At 37.7% G+C, this 20588-nt stretch overlaps 2 protein-coding genes across 3 annotated transcripts; one reads left to right on the top strand and one right to left on the bottom strand.

Moving 5' to 3' along the window:
- The first annotated feature begins 2905 nt into the window (after positions 1 to 2905).
- On the top strand, positions 2906 to 9407 carry LOC132035984 (serine/threonine-protein kinase STY13-like). The gene is made up of 6 exons (XM_059426190.1): positions 2906 to 3467; positions 7044 to 7165; positions 7962 to 8158; positions 8244 to 8418; positions 8493 to 8627; positions 8720 to 9407. Exons 1-6 carry the CDS (start codon positions 3188 to 3190, stop codon positions 8924 to 8926), a joined length of 1116 nt encoding a protein of 371 aa, XP_059282173.1. The 5' UTR covers positions 2906 to 3187; the 3' UTR covers positions 8927 to 9407.
- Positions 9408 to 10235: 828 nt separating this feature from the next.
- Positions 10236 to 20171, bottom strand: LOC132035827 (protease Do-like 9). Of its 2 annotated transcripts, none has more exons than XM_059425964.1 (9): positions 19525 to 20171; positions 17393 to 17592; positions 17045 to 17225; positions 16761 to 16952; positions 11545 to 11726; positions 11286 to 11435; positions 11157 to 11207; positions 10935 to 11039; positions 10236 to 10851 (listed from the first exon to the last, which is right to left on the bottom strand). In XM_059425964.1, the coding sequence occupies exons 1-9, from the start codon at positions 20054 to 20056 to the stop codon at positions 10753 to 10755; spliced, it is 1692 nt and encodes a 563-aa protein (XP_059281947.1). In that variant the 5' UTR covers positions 20057 to 20171; the 3' UTR covers positions 10236 to 10752. The 2 variants fall into 2 exon arrangements, with proteins under 2 accessions (XP_059281947.1, XP_059281945.1); XM_059425962.1 differs by having other exon boundaries at positions 11286 to 11387; positions 11494 to 11726; positions 19525 to 20169.
- Positions 20172 to 20588: the final 417 nt, after the last annotated feature.

Raw genomic sequence — 20588 nt, 5'->3', positions numbered from 1 at the left:
GTCCCCAAGATTCTGGGTTTGTGAGTTCGGCAAAACCCAATATTTGGGGGTCGAACCCTACCCTCTGTACAACAAAACTATACCCGGTGTAATTTCACAGGTGGTCTGAGGAGGGCAGGGTGTACGCAGATCTTATCTCTACCATGTGGAGGTAGAGAGACTATTTCCGAAAGACTCTCGGCTCAAGCAATGCATATCAAAGTAATTTAAAAAATAAAATATGCAAAGAAACAATTGGTAGTAACAGGTCGAACCCTCTGTATGCATACATAAATATGTCTGCGCAAAAGATAACAGCTATAAATAAAGTTTGATATATATTCTAGAATGCACTCTTTCAATTTCAAAATGTATAGAGTCTACTTTTGAATTAGCTACTGCAAGTTTTTCTAGAGTTTTCGCTCGTCGGGGTGCCATGTGGATTTTATTATGGATGGGGCCTCCTCTTGTATGAACATGAAAAGAGTGGAATCAATGTCGTCACAAGTCACATTACATTTTTAAAATTTATTTAAAGGAAAGTTGTGGTGGTAGCACTTTAATGTCATTGCCTTCGCTGAATCTACAGTTATAGCCCTTCTTTGAATCCAACCGTCACCATATACTCCCCTCAGTCCAAATAAGGAGCACAGTAATATTTTAGGCTTAGGTGCATGAATTAAAGAATTCACTTATAAGAAGGATTTTGACTAAAATACTCTTAATTATAATTTTCTTTCTTTTTAGGTTGATATATTTATCATGGGAATTACGAATGTGTCAAGGACAAATTTGGAATAAAGAATTAAATAACTTCTTGATTTTGTGTAACATCAATTATTTTGAACCAATTTTCAGAAGCTAAAATATTAATTATTTTGTACCGGAGGAAGTACTTCTTTGAGCTGAACTTTTTAACGCTTCTTGTTTCAATTTGTATGACAAAGATTTGACTTATCACAGAGTTTAAGAAAAATACAAAAAAATATGATTTAAAATAAATCATAAATATTTGTATTGTTATAAATAATCTCATTAAAATAAGATATGAAGTTTAAAATTAAATTAATTAAAATATAAAAAGATACAAGTATTTCATTAAAAAAATAAACAAAAGGGAAAGTATGTGAAAATAGTACCTTTCCTTTTCTCCCTAATTATTAGTTATGTGGGGGATCACTTCGTGTTTGTTCTCCAACTCCAACAAAGCAATCCTTGAACTTTGCTTGCTATTTATGGAAAGAATAGATGCCTTGACCCGTTTTAGGACAATATTAATTTTTCATATCAAATATGGTCTATTTGTTTTAGGACTACCACTTAAATATTCTCTTATCCTATCAGGTTAGGTTGACCTTAATATAGGCAATTCTACATATTAAGTTTGATATGGTGTATTGAAAGATAAAGTAATAATATATTATATTCAATTGAATTATATTGATATATATTTATGACTTGGTCATCTTATTTGCGATTGCATGGTAACGCATGCTGTCATTTAGGGACGACCTTATGAGTCGCACCTGAAATCAATGTTGAGCAGCATTGCATTGCATCTCAACTGAGATAGTAACAGAATTGGTCTTTAGGTCATGGACTTGACGAGTGGATCTCATTTTACAAAATAATATTACATTGACAATTCTTCAATTTAGTTCATAGTGGAAAATATATTTCTATTTGATTTTGGTTCGTGAAATCTTTTAAAAAATAAAATAAAATCTTTCTGCTTTTGTGCTTTGCAGAAACTAGTTATAATTGGCGAGTAAAGGTAGGAATATGAGGAGATTAGAGGAGGCTCGACATTATTTTGCTATTTCTACCCTCCGATCAATTTTTTTTTTTAGTGCTTAGAGTTTTTTTTTAATCCTCACCTTCCCTTTTATTTTGTATAATTCTTGATATTCTTTAAATTCTCAGCAGCAGGAAAAAAAAAAAAAAGCAGTACATATATTAGTGGTTTATGTGAAATCTCTTGCTGGATTTCATTTTATATAATTGTCACTAATCACTAGATTAGTGGTTTTCATTAAAAAAAGATTTTTATGTGATAGCAAAAGGTTTTGTTGATTTACTTTTGCTTAATTATTACTTGTTCAAAAGAAATTTGGTTAAGGTGAATCCATCTCAAATATAATTATCCAAAGCCAGACTTCAAAGATAATTGGCTTTTCAATGCTGGTAAGGTTAAGACATACCATCAACAAATTGATGATTTTGAGTACTGAAAAGTTTCATTATTTTTCTCTACAATTTATAAAAAATATAAGCACCGAAATGACAAGATAAATTCATGTAAAACAAACAAGTTTGGTTAACCAAGATTTGTACACCATCAAACTCATTAAAAAGATGACTAAGTTAGATTTTCGAGGAAATAAGTAAATCTTGAGGGTCTCTAATTATTGGTACATGGGATAGGGATAATAAAATTTGAAATTAATTTTAATTCATATTTTATTTGAGGTATTATCTAATTCCGGTACAATTTTTACAAAAAAATGATGTAATTAGCTAATCTCGAATAGAAGATGAGATAACTAATTTCATGTGATATCTCAACCATGCGATATGATGGAATATCTCACCACTATATCAAACGACCCCTAAGGGGTAGCAATTAAGTTATATAAACTTTCTTTTCTTCAACAAATTAATTCTACAACAATAACAACATACCCAGTGTAATCTCATAAAGTGGGGTTTGGAGAGGGCAGATTATACACAGATGTTACCTCAAACTTGAAAGAGAGACTGTTTTTGGTAGACCGTCAGCTCAAAGAAATAAGTTATTATTCCTATAAACTAGAATAACTTTTTTACACTATTGGAGTCACATGTCACTTATCTTATTTATTATGACATCAATGTACAGTTATTCTCATTATTTGTGATTGACATAATAACATAGGAAAAAAAGAAAAAGGGCAAACAAAAGAAGAGCAAAAATCATCTGGTTAAAATAAAATAAAATTCCCAAAAGGAAAAGAACAAATTATGTAAACAGAAAACAACATAAATAGTAGTAATCTTCATGCTTGTAAATCTGCAGCAACAGTGACAGACAGTTTGTACTCTCAAACATGGCCGTTGCCCCAAATTTCAACCACTAGACCCCATTTCTCTTATATGTTCCGCAACAAATGAATTCTTTGTAGTGTTTTACTAAACAAGATATTCTGTCTATAATTACAAAATCTGTGTTATGGAAGGAAGTGGAGAAGTGGGTTTTGTGAGAGCAGATCGTATAGATCTGAAAAGCTTAGATGAACAGTTACAGAGGCATTTAAGCAGAGCATGGACTATGGACAAACAAAAGAGTAACAGCAAAGAAGAAGAAACAGGAGAAAATAACAAGGATAGAGAGATCCCTGTAAAACATGCTTGGGAAATTGATCCATCTAAGCTTATTATCAAGACTGTCATTGCTAGGGGTACTTTTGGTACTGTTCATCGTGGTATCTATGATGGCCTAGATGTAGCTGGTAATTTAATTTAATTTTCATTTATTCTTTCTTTTTCCCTTAAATGGATGTTTATCTTGTTATTTTGTTGTAGTTATTTTCCTTTCTATCCTGCTTTGATTACGCATTTTTGAGCCGAGGCTGGAAACAACCTCTTTACCCTACAAAGATAGGATAAGGTCTGTGTATATCCTACCCTCCCCTCCCCAGACCCCACTTGTGTGATTTACACTAGATATGTTGTTGTTATTCTTGTTTTTCCTTAAGTGGAGTGTCATTTATAGCGAGGATTCAAGGTGAATCTTATAGCTTGCTTGGGATTGTGTAGTTATAGAGTTGATTTATCGGATGGTCACTCAACTGATAGTTATTATCTCATAAAGTCACTTTTTTTTTCACTTTTTTTAAACAACAACGACATACCCGCATGTAAGCCCACAAGTGTATATAACTTTGCCCCTACCTTGTGTAGAGAGGTTGTTTCCAATAGACAGAAAGTCGCATTTTTTATTGAAGAAAATTGGAATCAAGAAGAAAGGTGGTTTTTTTGAGATAGTAAATATTAGTTGAGTGACCATCTGAGAAATCAACCTAGGAGTTATTGTACTTTTTTTTCTTCGGGAATTAGTAAAAGATACCCCCTTGTTATAGAAATATATTAATTTTACTCTCCGTTTTATTTTAGAGCACTCGTAACCTTGTCGCTAGAAAATCTATCTTGCATTTGTCGTTCCGTCTTTAAATACAACATGAGTTATTGTACTTTTTTCTTCGGGAAATAGTATCCCCTCTGTTTCAACTTGTTTGTCTTAATTTGACTAGGCACGATGTTTAAGAAAATAAAGAAACTTTTGAATCTTGTGGTCTTAAATTAAAGATATGCAAAATGAACCAAAATGCCCTCTAATCTTCTTGTGTTAAACATTGCCATGTGGGATGTTGGAATCAAAGAGTTGTCAAATTATGAAAGATGCATTCTTTTTTAAACAGACCAAAAAGGAAAGTAAGACAAACTAATTGAAACGGAGGGAGTAAAAGATACCCTTTTAATATAGGAAACATATTAATTGTATTTTACCCTCCATTTTACTTCAGAGCCCTTCGTACCCTTGTTGTTAGAAAATCATCTTGTATTTGTCGTTCCAACGTTAAAATACAACAGGATAATTTTAAGTCATAGTCAAAAGCTAAGTTGCTCGGACTCTCCAAAAACGTTACCGCACCCGTGTCTGATTCTCCAAAAATGCACTACTTTTGGAGTATCGGACACGCACCCGTCAACATTTTTGCAAAGTCCGAGCAAAATAGGTCAAAAGTAGGAATGTAAATCAGGATCTTTTTCCCAAAGTATTTTGACACCTGGAATCTAAGTGCCAACGTTAAAATACAACAGGATAATTTTAAGTCATGGTCAAAAGTAGAAATGTAAATCAGGATCTTTTTCCCAAAGTATTTTGACACATGATGTTACCTTCTCAAAAAAAAGTATTTTGACACATGGAATCTAAGTGCTTACTATTTGGTGTTAGCTTGTCTGATGTACAATGGACTGAAAGGAACAGATGCTTTATGTTATCAAATATAGATGTATACAATTTATGTGCTGTTGGATGAATGGGGATCTTGTTTTGAATATGAAACACTTTTTTTTTTAAACCGGTAATTTGTATTCCTCAGCATTTAGGATATGCTGGAGACCATCAAAAAGATTTAAACTGAAGACAGAAAGACTAAAAGAAATACTTACGTTCATCTAAATAAATCTACAAACTGATCTATATCTTCTAATCCTATTTCTTTACACCAAAAGTAGAAAGATACTATTCAATTCCATTTGACTTTCTGAATGGAATCTATCTTCAAAACACCTTTCATTCCTTTCTTTCCAAATAGTCCACCAAATACAATGAGGGATCATCCTCCACCATTTTTTCTGGCTCTTGCTGCCTCCTCTTCTCATCCAACAAGTTAGTAAATCTGCAGTATGCTCAGGCATAGTCCAGTTAGTCTCTGTCAGGTTGAAGAACAAAGACCAAAGCTGTGCTGTGAATTTGCAGTGAAGAAAAAGATGGTTGTTGGTTTCATTTGTTTCATTGCAAAGATAACATCTGGAAACTATGATGCATCCCTTTCTCCTCAATACTTCATGTGTTAAACAAGCTCTCTTTGCCACCAGCCAAGTGAAGCATTTCACCTTGGTTGGGGCTGGACACTTCCATATTTTGATCCAAAATTTTGACTGCTCCCCATTCTGCACCATGTCCTCCTTTTTGTAAACCCTGTTTACAGTGAATTGCCCATCAACATTGTGTCTCCATCTCAAAGTGTCTGGAACAGAGGTAGTGCCATGAAAATTCCTAATTCTATTCAACAGACTAACCACCCTTTCCACCTCCCAGTCATTCAAAAATCTTCTAAAAGTTAAGTCCCATCCCTGAGCACTCCAAACTTCATGTATAGTGACCTCCGGGTTGTCACTTAAAATGAATAGATCTGGATAAACTTCCATAAGAGGGACTTGTTCATTCCAAGCATCTTTCCAGAACTTTGCTTTTTTCCCATATCCTACTTTCATCTGCAAGTTCCTTTCCAGCTTTGAATATGAAACACTTGCTGCACTTGTTAAAATCTTTGAGTATGTGATGTAAAACAAGTCCATTTTCTTCTGTAATAGCTGCAGTACAAGCATGTTACTATTATTAAAAAAACTTTACCTTATTAAAAAAAGTAGAAAGAACCTGTTTGATGTACATACCATAGTACTACTGTAGCTTGCAGCTTTGTATCTGTTGTCTGTTGTCACGGGCCGTTGCCCTTAATTTCCTTATGGATAAGGTGTTACCAAATGAATGGGCTAAGTGGTTTGAGCCACTTTAAAGCTATATGCAATGCTCAATTTTGCAAGCCAGGGATTAGGGTAGAAGGTTAGTAGGTAGTTGTGTGTTGTCACACCCTGTGTGGGAGGGGGGGAGGGGGGGAGGGGTGTGTTAGCCCCCTCCTCTCACCTTTCCCTTTCAGTAGCAGTATTCAATTATCGCGCAGTCTCCTGTGCTTTGTGTATTATTATCTTTTGCTGCATTTGTTTTGTATCTTGCTATTTTGATGTCCCCCTTTTTTTTAGCCGAGGATCTTCGGAAACAGCCTTTCTACCCCCCATAAAGGTGGGGGTAAGGTCTGCGTACATCCTACCCTCCCCAGGCCCCACTTGTGTGGTATGTTGTTGTTGTTGAGTCTTGGAAATGATGGAAGAGCATGGTTTCCCGATTGTTATGAATGAATGACATATTGATCTTGGATATTTTTAATTTGCAATAAGTTGTTGATGATTAAGTTGTTACCAACCGTAATTTAGCCTAGTGGCAAAAGAAGAAAATTTGAACGAAATCGGAAATTAAAATCTAAAATTTTAACTTTACAGCACAAACTTTCTTAAGTTTTTGTGCTGTCATTTGAGCCAATTCGAGACAACTTTCAAACTGGCAATTTGTCAACTCATCCAATCCATTTTCATGTTATAATTGAAAGTGCAGAACTCAGGAGAAGCATCATAATTTCTTGTTTAGCTAATCAACAGTTTTTCTCTTGCCTTAACCTCAGTAAAGCTTCTTGATTGGGGAGAAGAAGGCCAGAGGTCTCAAGCTGAGGTTTCTTCAATCAGAGCAGCTTTTGCACAAGAAGTTTCCGTATGGCACAAACTTAATCATCCTAACGTCACAAAAGTAAGTTACCTAATTTCAACAATAAAATGTCAATTACTCATTTTGCCATTCTTTTCTTCTTCTTCTTCTTGTTCTCTTGGTGGTAATATATACTACGTTGACAAGTCAGCTTTTGTGATCCTGCCGCCACGAAATAGAAAATGGATGCAAATTTTTGTAAATGATGGCATGATATATGCTGAAATTTCTTTAAGTTCTACCTATTACCAAAAAAAGCCAAATAAAAAGAACTCTTTGGGTTCAATAGTTGTCCAAATTACTCTTCGATTTGGTTGCTACATATCTAACTGAAATATGAAGGAGGTCTATTGATTCTTAACTTGGTACAACATTATAGAGTTGAAGTACAAATTGGTTTTCATAGCAAATCAAAGGCATGTGACCAAGCTGAAGGCACAAAGTATTTCCGGTCACATTGACAAGCTGCTGACCCATGAATATTTACGAGTTTTCTCATTAGAATTTGCATAAGTTCCATTTTATCAACGGTTTTTATTTCTGGAGTCTTGTTTCCAGATTTTGAGAAAGACTGGAAGTCTCTACTTAATTCAACTTATTGAATTTCAACATACTTGGGTTCCCCTGAAAAACCTTCATTTCGTCCAAATGCAGCGTCGGTGCCTTTCTTTTTCTGAATAATTTTGTGTCATGCTCTATTCAGCAATTTAGTTTCGATATAGATGTGTAAAAGTGGCATGGGATCTTTAGTTCGATGCTTTGGAAGTCTTTTTCTGGGGCATAAAGTGTTCGACTTGCAAGAATATTAAAAATTATCTAATGGCTAATCGTCTTGCAGTTTATAGGAGCTGCAATGGGCACACCAGATCTTAACATACAGACTGAGACTGGTTTCATTGGCATTCCACGGAACCTTTGTTGTGTGGTGGTTGAATACCTTCCTGGGGGTACTCTCAAATCATTTCTCATCAAGAGCCATAGGAGGAAGTTGGCCTTCAAAGTTGTGGTCCAACTGGCGCTGGATCTAGCACGGGGGTGAAATTTCATAATGCTTATACTCCACTTCTTTCATATTTCTTAACAGCATTGCTGTGTTTGACATGTTAAAATCCATTCTCAGGTTAAGTTATCTTCATTCTGAGAAGATCGTCCATAGGGATGTCAAAACAGAGAACATGCTTCTTGACAGGAATCGTACTCTAAAAATAGCAGATTTTGGTGTTGCTCGTGTTGAAGCTTCAAATCCTAATGATATGACCGGTGAGACTGGAACCCTAGGTTACATGGCACCTGAGGTATGTGCTTGACTTATGAATCCTAATGAAATATATCTTGCCTCCCACTTTCTAATTCTGGTAATACAAGACAGGTTCTTAATGGCAACCCCTATAACCGGAAGTGTGATGTATATAGCTTTGGCATTTGCCTCTGGGAGATATATTGCTGTGACATGCCATATCCAGATCTGAGCTTCTCAGAAGTGACAACAGCAGTTGTCCGACAGGTACAAATATGTATTCTGAAGTAAAGTATCCTGTAGCTTAAGAATACACATCTTTGTTCGTTGGAAGTCACAACTGTACTATGAATTTGCAGAATTTGAGGCCCGAGATACCTCGTTGTTGCCCTAGTTCTTTGGCAAATGTAATGAAGCGGTGTTGGGATGCTAGCCCTGACAAACGGCCAGAAATGGATGAAGTGGTATCCTTGTTGGAAACAATTGACACATCAAAGGGAGGTGGGATGATCCCTGTTGATCAACGGCAGGGCTGCTTCTGCTTCAGGAAACACCGAGGTCCTTGAGAAAGCTAGAAATGGCTCGCTGAATAGAACTAAGGTTCTGGGTACTGAGTCATAGTCAATTGAAGAGAAAAGCATGTAAAATACTGAGTCATAGTCAATTGAAGAGAAAAGCATGTAAAAAAACAAGGAGCATAGTTTTATTAGAAGATTTAAGATCTCAAGTTTTCAATATTTGGAACTCAAAGTTGGTTAGGTAAAAGAAGCTCTGATACATGCATGCATTCATTCATTCATCAGCTCATGCATGTACAGCTCTGTACCTTTTCATCTTTGAAATCAATTGTCTTTTTAAACACAATTGACGGGTTGGTCCTGGTCTGAGCAAGCTCCAACCTACACAACGTAGAACGTGTAGCAGTGATGGATTCAGGATTTAAACTTTATGGATTCAATGAGTAATGTTTTAGCACTAAACTCATCGTACTTTAAAATTGAGTTTGGAATTTAATATTTGTTGAATTTTAGTGGTTCTTTTTACGTATATATTATGTTCCGTGTTGAAAATATTGGTTCAGTATCCATTGTTCAAAAGCTCCATCCGCCTCTGGCACTCTAGTGATTGAAAAGCAGGAGTTAGCTCTACTTTGATGTGCGGTATACTTTTGAATTGGGAAAACTCTGATTTTTAGAGGATATGATAATTATTTCCGTTAATGTCTTACTGTTCTGTAACATGTTGCACAGCCTTTAGAGGTTTGAATCATGAACAGGATAAAGGGGTTATAGATACACCAAGTGATTATATTTGAGGAGATAGTTTGTTGGCATTGTGAATGGGATTATACTGAAGGATGCACTTGTACACCTCATGAATTTCTGATAGATCTTCCGCATCTTCCTTTAAAAACACTAAGTGACTTAGGATGTGTTTGGTGTGGAGGATTGGTAAAAAAATGTCTTGGAAAATATTTTCTTCGAAAAAACAAGTTACTTGAAAAATGAAGAAAATGACTTTTTTCATGGAAGTAGGAAAAATAAATTTCATAAGTAACATTTCAAGTTCCTCCTATGCCCCAATCCTCCGCCCCCCTTGAACCCCCACTCCCCATCCCATTCCACCCTCATAATCTTTTGTTAGACTACATATAAATGCTTTTCGGATAATATTTTTTTGATTACTTACCAAACACTAAAAAATAAGTTAGAAATCCACTTGTTTTCCAAGAAAATTTTCCTCCATGCAAAACACACAACTCTCGGCTCATCACTTGCAGATAATATTAAATGTGGAAAGAGTGCGATAACAGATTATTGAAGCATAATTTTATCCCTGTTTGAATTGTGAATAGACGACTGAATTCGGTGTTAGTGATCTTGAATTATCGGCTAAAACAGTTCATCCCAAAAGAAGAAAACAAAGTCAAATAGTCTTCTACGAGCTCATCACATCATTAGGTGATACACAGCAATCATAATGCTAACAGAAGCTATGTTTTCTCAACGACAAAAGTTATATAGGCAGGAAACAAAAGGATGCTGAGGGGGAGAGTGATTGCATATTTCCTTGTTTGTATAGATCTCCTGATATGATATCTGAACTACAGTCAATCTTTTAAACCACTCAAAGCCGTTGGCAGAGAAATAGCGCCGCTCTACTTGTATATCTGGAACGAAAGAAAGCAAATCCGGTACAAACTTCCCTAGCATCTTTTTCAGTTTCCCTATTGCGGAAGAGAATGCGAACTCTCTTCGGATCAACCATCAACGTCACCATACTTGGCCCTAGAAACTCCATAACCAATGATAATGAACGAATAAAGTAGCTCAAAGAGGGGAAAAGGTGAATGTGGAGATTTCCTGGGCATCCAAACCATCACAAACAGCTCTCATGTCTTCAGATCATCAGACATGGCTGAAGGTATACAATGCATTGCAAGAATATCTGACGTTGCCGCTTTTGCACTTTTGGTCTGCAGTACGACAATCTAAAGAAAACAACTGAATCACCTTGAGGGTTCCGTAAGGATAAGAAAAGAAAAGAGAACACAAAATATCAGTTAGAGAGAACCTGATTATAATCAAGATCAAACTTCAAGTATTCTTCTTTACAGGCCTCCACCAAATTAGCCAAGCTCTTCAGATTCTTTACAGGCTTGCCGTTGAAAGCAAGAACCTAAATTACATTGAATCCAAAGTCAAGACGTGAATAAGATTGCAATGCCAGATTGCTAATTTGTAAATACTACTGTGATAAGATAAGATCTGTAGTCCCACAATATTTTCTTCTTACCTGAGTGTTTACCAGTTCTTCATAACCAATATTGATGTCAGCCACAAGCACCTAATACGAAGTGCACAAGGCAGATCAGAAAAGACATAATGATAACAGACTAGTAAACTCACAGAGAGCTAGCCTTACCTGAGAAACCACAACCAGTTGTTCATCAATTGATTGTGCCATTGCGTGTAGAAGTTTGTCCAACAGCTTAACCGGAGCATCAAATTCATAATCTTTTCCGTACTGAATTTTAAGGAACAAAGATGGTACCAAGTAAGATATGTAAGCCCTCTGAGTCATGGACAACAAGTAACAAGTAAAATATTAAGTTATGCAGTTGATTACAAACCTCTGAACGTAAATATGGAACAGAAACAGCAGAGAAAACAAAACCACCGACAATGTAGTAAGAAGGAGGTTTTCCCTTGATATGAGCTGGAATCAATCGTTTATGTGCGTTGAGTTTTATTTTAAATTCTAGAATCTGAGATTTACGGAGAACTTTCACTCGAGCATCATCTCCAGTATATTTTTGAGAAACAAGATAGCTGAAACCAATGCGTTCTCCATGCCTGAATGGTACTGAAAATAAGAACACCAAAAATCAGGATTTACAATTTAAAAAAGAATAACATTGAAGTTCAGATATTTAGTGATTGAGCTTTCCCCGTTTCCATCTCAGGAAGTCATCTATATCTGTGAGTCGAATTTATTTTTCAGTCTATTAGGTGTACGGGGGATTGAGTTTGCGACTGGGCCAAAAATAGGATTCATTTCTCCTTCCACAAGAAAAGCATGCAACAACCATTCCTCTGATAGGCACCTAAATGGCATTCCGGAAAATCAAACTAGATATACCAGATTCATACATCCATTACCAAAGCAAGCAACACAAAAGAACAGTTTTGTATTTTCTTTTGCCCCTTCAACCATCCCCCAACGACTTATTATTTTTCCGGAATGGTCAAATAAATTCATTCACAGCACGGAAGAGAGAATTTAAAGAAGTAGGAAAGATATTACAACTATCAATTATGCACAAGAAAGAAATGCTTACGATAGTAATAATGCTATCAAGATAAATAGACATGCATGAAATGCAGTCTTCTGCACGGACCAATGAATTGCTTGAGAAACCAAGTTTGATACCCTATTGAGCAATGTGTACACAACTACATTCCACCATAAGTTAAACGGCTACCAAAATAAATATCTTCGCGGGAAAATTGGCTATGTATTAACTACAACAACAACATACCCAATTGAATCCCACAGTGTGGGGTCTGGGGAGGGTTAAATGTACGCAAACCTTACCCCCACCATAGTAGGGAGGTTGTTTCCGAAAGACCCTCAGCTCAAAAGAAAACAAAAAAACAAAGGGAGAAAAGTCAAATACCGACAAGCAAATCAAAGCAATGCGAAAATGAGAAAAAACAAGGGCAAAGAGATCATGATAAAACAACATGGAGAGACAAGACCCAACACATAAAAGCAGGAAACAAAGGGCAATAAAAAGTAGAGTAAAACTACGCCTACTAGTGCGACGAGAAGCGAGACTACCTACTAGCCTTCTATCCTAACGAGCCCTCCGCTCTCCTCACCCATCTAAGGTCATGTCCTCGGTAATCCGAAACTAACGCCATGTCTGCCCTAATCACCTCTCCCCCGATATTTCTTTGGCGTTCCTCTACCTCTCAAAACGATCCATAGCCAACCCTCCACACCTCCGCAGCAGGGCATCTATGCTTCTCCTCTTCATGCCCAAACCATCTCGGTCTCGCTTCCCGCATCTTGTCCTCCACCGACGCACTCCCACCTTGTCCCCGATGTCCTCATTCTCGATCCTATCTCTCCTAGTGTGCACACATATCTACCGCGGCATTCTGCATTTCCGCGACTTTCATCTTACACGTGAGAGCCTCTTGATCGGCAACACTCGCCCGGCAACCGCAGCTCGGTCTAACCACCTTTGTAAAACTTGCCCTTAAGTTTGGTGGCACTTTCTTGTCACACAAGACCTCCCAGCCGAGCCTCCATTTCAACCATCCTGCACCAATACGATGTGTGAATCATCATCAATATCCCCATTTTCTTGTAAAATAGACCTAAGATACTTGAAACTTCCTTTCTTTTGAATGACTTGGGTACCAAGCTTCACTTCCACGTCAGCCTCCTGAGGGACACCACTGAACCTGCACTCCAAGTACTCTGTTTTGGTCCTACTCAACTTGAATCCTTTAGACTCTAACGTTTGTCTCCAATCCTCTAGCTTAGAGTTAACTCTGCTGCAAGTCTCGTCTATCAAGACTATGTCATCCGCGAACTACATGCACCATGGCACCTCACCTTGAATTTGTCGCGTCAATCCATCCATCACCAATGCAAATAGAATGGGCTAGGTCGATCCCCGATGCAAACTCATCGAACCGAAGTGCTCTAGCTCTCCTCCTAGTCCTCACTTTGGTCTTGGCTCCCAGATCATGTCCTTGATCGCTCTAATGTACGCCGCAGTACACCTTTAGCCTCGCATCTCCACAAAACCTCTGCACTTTATCGTAAGCTTTCTCTAGGTCGATGAATACCACAGCCCAAGTCCCTTTTATAAGTCCCCTACCGCTCCAATATCTCCTAACAATATGAATGGCTTGATGGAGAGAAAGCCCCGTCACAATCCGAACCGGTTCTCAAATGACACACGCCTCTCCTCATCTCTCATCCCTTTCACCACACTTTCCTTGCTACTTAGTGTGGCTTAATCACTATTAATTTATAATCAGTTGCAATTAATGTCGCCTTGCTTTGCAAAGGGATCATTGTACTCCACCTCCATTCTTCGGCATCTTCGCCGTTTTGAAAATGACATTAAACAACCCGGTAACCCTCCCCGAGCCCGCCTTCCGCACTCTTTCCAAAAATTCTCCCGGAATCTCATCAGTCCGCCGCTCTTTCCCCGCACATCCTACGAACAAGACCCTTAACCTCGTCGACCTATACTCCTACAATAACCACAATCGCGACGCTCTCGCAGTACTCCAAATCTCCCAACGCAAAGCCCCTCTTCGTTCAAGAGTTTCATGGAAGTACGATCGCCATCTCCGGCTTCACCTAGGCCTTTCCTACCAACACTTTGTCATCCTCGTCCCTTCACGCACTTCACTGATCCAGTCGCCCGCCTTCCTCTCTTCCGGCCTCGCAAGCTCGAATAACCTTATCCCCGCCCGTCCTCTAGCCCCGCATAAAGCGCGCCCGGGGCCGCCGCGCCGCCGACACCGCCAACTTCCGCCTCCCTTTCGCCATCTTATACTTTTTTCCCTATTCGTCCGCCATCCTCGTCGTCTACCGCCCTTCGCTTATGCCTTACTTTTGCTTCCACTACCTCGACTTCCCCATCCCACCACACCAATCCCCGCCCACCATACGGCGACCTCTCGTGACTCACAGAACCTCTCTCGGCCCCTTCTCTAATCTGTTCCCGGCGTCCTATCCCACATACCGCCGCATCTCCCATCTCCCACGCCCCAAAGCCATCAACTTCTCCCTTCTTAGGCACTAAGCGAGTCAAACTCCCACTCCGATCCTCGGCCGGTTATCGGCGACCTTCTTCTTCTTCTTCCTGTGATCTCCAAATCCATCACCAATAGCTTATGTTGGGTCGTAAGATTCTCGCTAATGACGACTCAGCTTTACAAAGACCTTTATCCTTTCTAAGCGATAAAAAGCTCCATTCGGCCGTTAAACACCGAGCTACGAAAGGTTACCGAGTGCTCCTCCTTCTTAGGGAAACTCGAGTTAGCTACCACCTAACCAAAAGCCCTAGCAAAATCCAGGAGTGAGACGACTCCTCCGTTCCTGTCTCCAAAGCCAAAACCCCCATGCACATCATTATAACCCCTCGAAACAGACCAACAAAGAGTAAAGAACATATGGAAGAAGACAAAAACTAAGCACACCAACAAAGAGTAAAGAACAAAGTCCGAAACATATTCTAAAGCATCAACGGATAAGATGTGTCATGTCTAGTAAATGAATTCGAACTTTCCCACCTCTTTTATGTTGATCATATTTTTTTCTTTTGTTTGAAAAGAAAACCTTTTTCTTTCTTCAGTCCCTTTCAAATCGCCAGGTACCTAAATCACAATGATTTGCATAATTCCTCAACATCCTTTGTATCTTGTGGATACGTTATAAGGAATTTACCAGAATTTCATATTTCCTTTTCTGATAAGCATTTGAAAGACAGTACACTCAAGAAAACAGACAACAAAAAGGACAGTGAAATCTTATGACGCTTTCATGACTTCAATATGCTTTCTTATTCTTGAGCACAACTGTACTCTCCACTCTAAGCATGGAAGCCAAGTATGAAACCTTGATACCAAATTGTAGTTTTGCAATCACAATTGGGTACTCAGTCTAGCACTCACACTAGTCAGACCTCTATCTGAATATGCTACTTTAATTAATCTATACTTACCTAGCATTCTTTTCTTCAGGATAATGGATATAAAGCATAATCTTGAAATCACCATTTTAGTAGTCTATAAAATCAAATATACACAATTGGCGAACAGTAAAAGATTTCAATACCAGGTTACAAATTCCATATGGTCTTTCATATTCCCAGCATTTTATTTTAAATGGCGTTATTTAACTGACAAGCGCTTAAGAAAGAAAGGCTTACTTTTGAATCATAAGCTAAGCATGTAAAACATACCAAATGCCCCTAATCTTGTGTCATAAACATGTCATGCCATAACTATAAGAGTGTCATTAAGGGTAAAATGGAAATGTTATAATTTAATTTTTTTTAAATATAAAAAGGTGACGGTCTTTTGGAACGGACTAAAAAGAAAGAGTGCCATATAAAATGAAACAAGGGGGAGTATTTGTTTTAGTACTAGTATCTATTGGTTCTAGCTTGGGTTGTTGCTTAAGCCTTATGAATCACGATGTTGATAAACAACTTGAATCCAGTGTTTCTGTGGCTAGAACCAAAGAAATTGATGGAATTTGTCCAATATATATGTTTTATACTTGTTCAAGATTTCGAAAGATTTAAGGCTAAAAAGAAACGTGCATGTGAATTTGAGCAAAAAGGGACTAATTTCACCAGAATCAGCTTTACTATCTTCTGGAAATTTTAACAGGTAAATGCACTATCACCTTTGATAGCACCAAACGAAAAAGCTTTAGTAGTTCAATTTTTTTTAACTAAGGACGGTTATTATTGATCATCATATTTTCTCCTGTAGTGGTGCTAGTTGCTCCCATGAAGAGGTACAAGGCAATTTAGTAAACCAGCCACACAGGTGTATTTACCTATTTAACGTTGTTATCCTTCATTGATCATCTCTTTCGCATTCCTTTATCTTTTCTTTTTCTTTTTTTTTTTTTTTGGTGGGGGTAGGAGGGGTGAGGTGATGTAGGGAAATTATCTTCACCAATCACTATGCATTTTCTGAATTCTACTCCGTCAAAATCTTCTCTTAACCCTAAGCCATACATCAGTAAGGATGACTTCCCGACTAAAATACAAACTAGTATATCAGTGGAAGCACATTGATACTAAGAGAACTGTCTCGAACATGTCTAATCTGGGATGAAACCAGTGTTCACCTGTTCCATCATTGGCTATATCAACTCCGTCAAAGCTAAGGATAACATCTGAAGGCTTTAGGACATTGGACTCTGGGGCCGTAGGCTCAACTCTTCGGATACGGACACCCTTCTGATTATGCGCCATACCCATCGACAAGCGGAGGTCAGGATTTTCCATTTTTTGCCATTCAATCCCAATGATAGGAAATCCTACAATGTAGGAGATGTCCATATAAAAATCAGTTTCCACTTTGAGACCATCAATTTAATCAAGTTCAAATGTTATACAAATTTTCAAGTACCTGTGTATGCTCCATTCTTCTCATAATCTTGGATGAAATGCATAATTACTGGTGTTGGTATGACATAACCAATGTTCTCGGCATCTTCATGTTTAAGGGATTGAAATGCAATACCTACACACTTGCCCTTATCATTGAATGCAGGTCCGCCAGAATTTCCAGAATTTATGGCAGCATCTATCTGCACAGTAGTTTTTTTTTTTTTTTATTGTTAAAAAATCCATTTAAGTGTAGTCACGCGACTCCGCTTGGGAAATTAAAACCATAGCAACCAAATTATGGAAACAAAAGACCTGTATGATATATTAAAGAAGTATCTGCAGAAAGGAAGAAACTTCCAAACATAACCTGCAATCCAAGGAGCTCGGTTGACACATGAACATAAGATAGTATCTCGATGCGCGAGACAACACCGCTAGTCACAGAGATCGTATCTCCTCCTATAGGGTATCCAACAACAGTAACAGCATCTTGCAGCGCAGGCAAATCTCCAAACTCAAGAGGTGATACTCCTTCCCAGAATTCATCATCATTCACAGTTAACATTGCTGTTTCATAATAACAACAGAAATAGTAGCTTAAGATCTCCTCGGTATTGAATTTACCAAATTTTGACAGTAAAATGATGCAATCAGGGGGTGCCTTTGGTATGAAGAAAAGCACCTTCATGCAAAAAATTTCCTTTATGAAATCAGTTTTTGGTATTTGGTCACTTAAATTGTTCCAACGAATAAAAGTTCGCTATGCACTGAAAGGCTACAAATATCTTAACTTTTATTCCATATAATGTTCACTGACAGACACAAATATCTCAACTTTTATTCCATATAAAGTTCACTGAAAGACGACAAATATCTCAACGTTTATTCCATATAAAGTTCACTGAAAGACGACAAATATCTCAACTTTTATTCCATATTACTTGCTTCAACCAACGTTATCAACCTTTCCTACTAAAATATCTCACAGAAACATTATTATACCCAACCAAACATAAATTATTCCGAAGGGTAAAACATTTCTACCATACCAAATGCACACTAGGTTAGTAACAATGTAACATTGAATTGATTAGAAATGGACCTTGAGCCTAACTCAACCCCAAAAACTGGCTTATGAGGTAAGAATTACTCCAAGATCATATAAAGAGATCTTCTCTCCCTAAATAGCCGATGTGGAAACTCAACACCCTTACACGCCTAGGCCTGCCCTGCCAAATGGAGTGTGGATAATATAATATGGGGGCCAACATCGGGTAAACCAATAATTGGGATGAGTCGGGCTTTGATACCATGATAAGAAATGGACCTTCGGCCAATGGCTTTGATACCATGATAAGAAATGGACCTTGGGCCAATCTCAACCCCAAAAGCTTAGCTCATGAGGTGAGTAATTCCCAATACCATATAAAGAGACCTTCGATATTGGAACAGAACAAGAATTGACAAACTTAAAGTCTGTCTAACAAAAAGAATGGTAATTAAGCTTGTTTGGATGGATGTTACCTATTGTATTGTATTGTTACTTTAAATACAATGGTCGTTTTGATTGTTATCATAAATTTTATTGTACCTTATCGTAAAATTCATTACTCCCTCCGGATCAAAAAAAGAGTCCACTTAGCCATTTGCACACCCCTTAAGAAAATACTAACTCCTAGAAAAAAATAGGTAATTTGACTAAACTATCCCTAATTAAATAGGTATTGGGATTTGATCATATAACACTTCATAGGGGCAAATATGGAAAAACAAGGTTAATTCTTTCTTGATTTGCTAAGTGGACTCTTTTTTTTATTCAACAAAAAAAGGCTAAGTGGACTCTTTTTTTGATCCGGAGGGAGTATTAAGTAACGACGAAAATCCCATCTTATGTAACTATCGATTTGGTCTGGTCGCGTTGTTATTTTTTATTTATTTTTCTCATTTTGCCTTTGCTTATATTTAATAATCCTTATTTATCGTTTACCCTAACTTTTTTATAATAACTCTCCCCGTACCCTACTTTTCTTTGTAATATTGTAGATTTATCCTTCACCATGTTGCGACGGGAAACAATAGAATCTATCCAAACGTTGTATCCATCAACATATAATATGATATGTTATGAAAAGATACGTAATAACCATCCAAACGAACTTTAAGCAAAGAATATTTTAAAATGTGAAGCTTATGCAACAATAGCTAAAAAAAACTAAAAACCCAGGCAAATAAACAACAAAAAACTACAGAACATACCCATATCGCATTCAGTTCCAATGGAAAGTACAGTAGTATTTTGTTAAATTACATATAAAGCTTTTGTGATAATATTTTTTACTGACTTACCAAACGCTAGAAAACAAGTAAGAAGCCCACTTGTTCTCCAAGAAAAGAAAACATTTTCCTTCATACCAAACACACCCTAAGATTTTTCTTAAAAAGTGAACTTATGCAACAATAGCTAAAAATTCAGGCAAATAAATAAGTTATAAAACATACCAATATCGCATTCAGTTCCAATGGAAAGCACAGTAGCTAAATACTTAGTATCCGACCCACGTTTCTTAAGCTTAACTTGAGTATGATGCTCAACAGAATGCGCATTAGTAAGCACTCTCCTTCCACCAATAACAAACCCACTACTACTCGAACTATACTGTCTCTTCCTTTGCCATGGTAGCGAGAAATTCGGCTCAGTATGTACACAAAACACCTTCACCACCGCATCCATTGACGGCATCGCCTTCGCTGCCGCAGACAACTCCGCCACATGCCTCAAGTGGTGTGGCTCAGTGATATCCCGATGGCCACGTCTTTCTGGTGACGTGGCGATGTTGTCTCTTTCTTGTTGTTCTGATTCTGCTTTTCTAGGGCGACCACGGAGGCGGCGGTGTGTTTGGGTGTCGGCTGCGGCAGCTCCGTTGGTGGAGGTTTCGATGGGGGTTGCTGTGTCCACTTCAGCCCCGCCGCTAGGGGAGTCTGCTACGGCATTTTTAGGTTTGCGGCCTCTTTTCCTCTTTAGGTCTACCATTGAAATGATAAAAAAGAATCCTTCGTTTCTTCTTCGACGAAATGAAAAGCAACAAAACAGAGGGTTTTACTTTTAGATGACAAGAACAGTTTCAAATTTGAAATGAAAAATAAGCCATTTCTGCTGCCTGCTGCTTTTTTGAGTACTGGATCAACTGATGTACACTTCGCCCGCTCAAAGTTTGTCTTTGAATTGGGCTACGTTAAAACTTGCAAGCCCAAAATAAATTTCAGCCCATATTTTCATTTTCTTGCTCGGATTGTCCTTTTTTTGGGGTGGTCTTTAATTTTTGGCCCTCAAATTGCAGGTCTTTAATTTTGTCTTTCGCTTAAAAAAGTGACCGAAAATATTCTGAGGTTCTAGGTTCGAACTTTAGTTATGCCTTAAGACAAGCTATGCCGCATAAGGCAGACTTTTTCAAAAGCCTTGCCTTGCAATTTTATTTTTATGCTAAGCCGAGGTTCGAACCCGTAAGCCCCGTAGTATTCTATAGAAGGGAAAAATTAAAGACCAGCAATTTGAGAGGCAAAAA

The sequence above is a fragment of the Lycium ferocissimum genome, chromosome 11, assembly GCF_029784015.1.
Source record: "Lycium ferocissimum isolate CSIRO_LF1 chromosome 11, AGI_CSIRO_Lferr_CH_V1, whole genome shotgun sequence".
In the NCBI taxonomy this organism is placed as follows: Eukaryota; Viridiplantae; Streptophyta; class Magnoliopsida; order Solanales; family Solanaceae; genus Lycium; species Lycium ferocissimum.
Note: the sequence above shows the minus strand (reverse complement) of the source record. Positions and strands in the feature narration are given on the sequence as shown.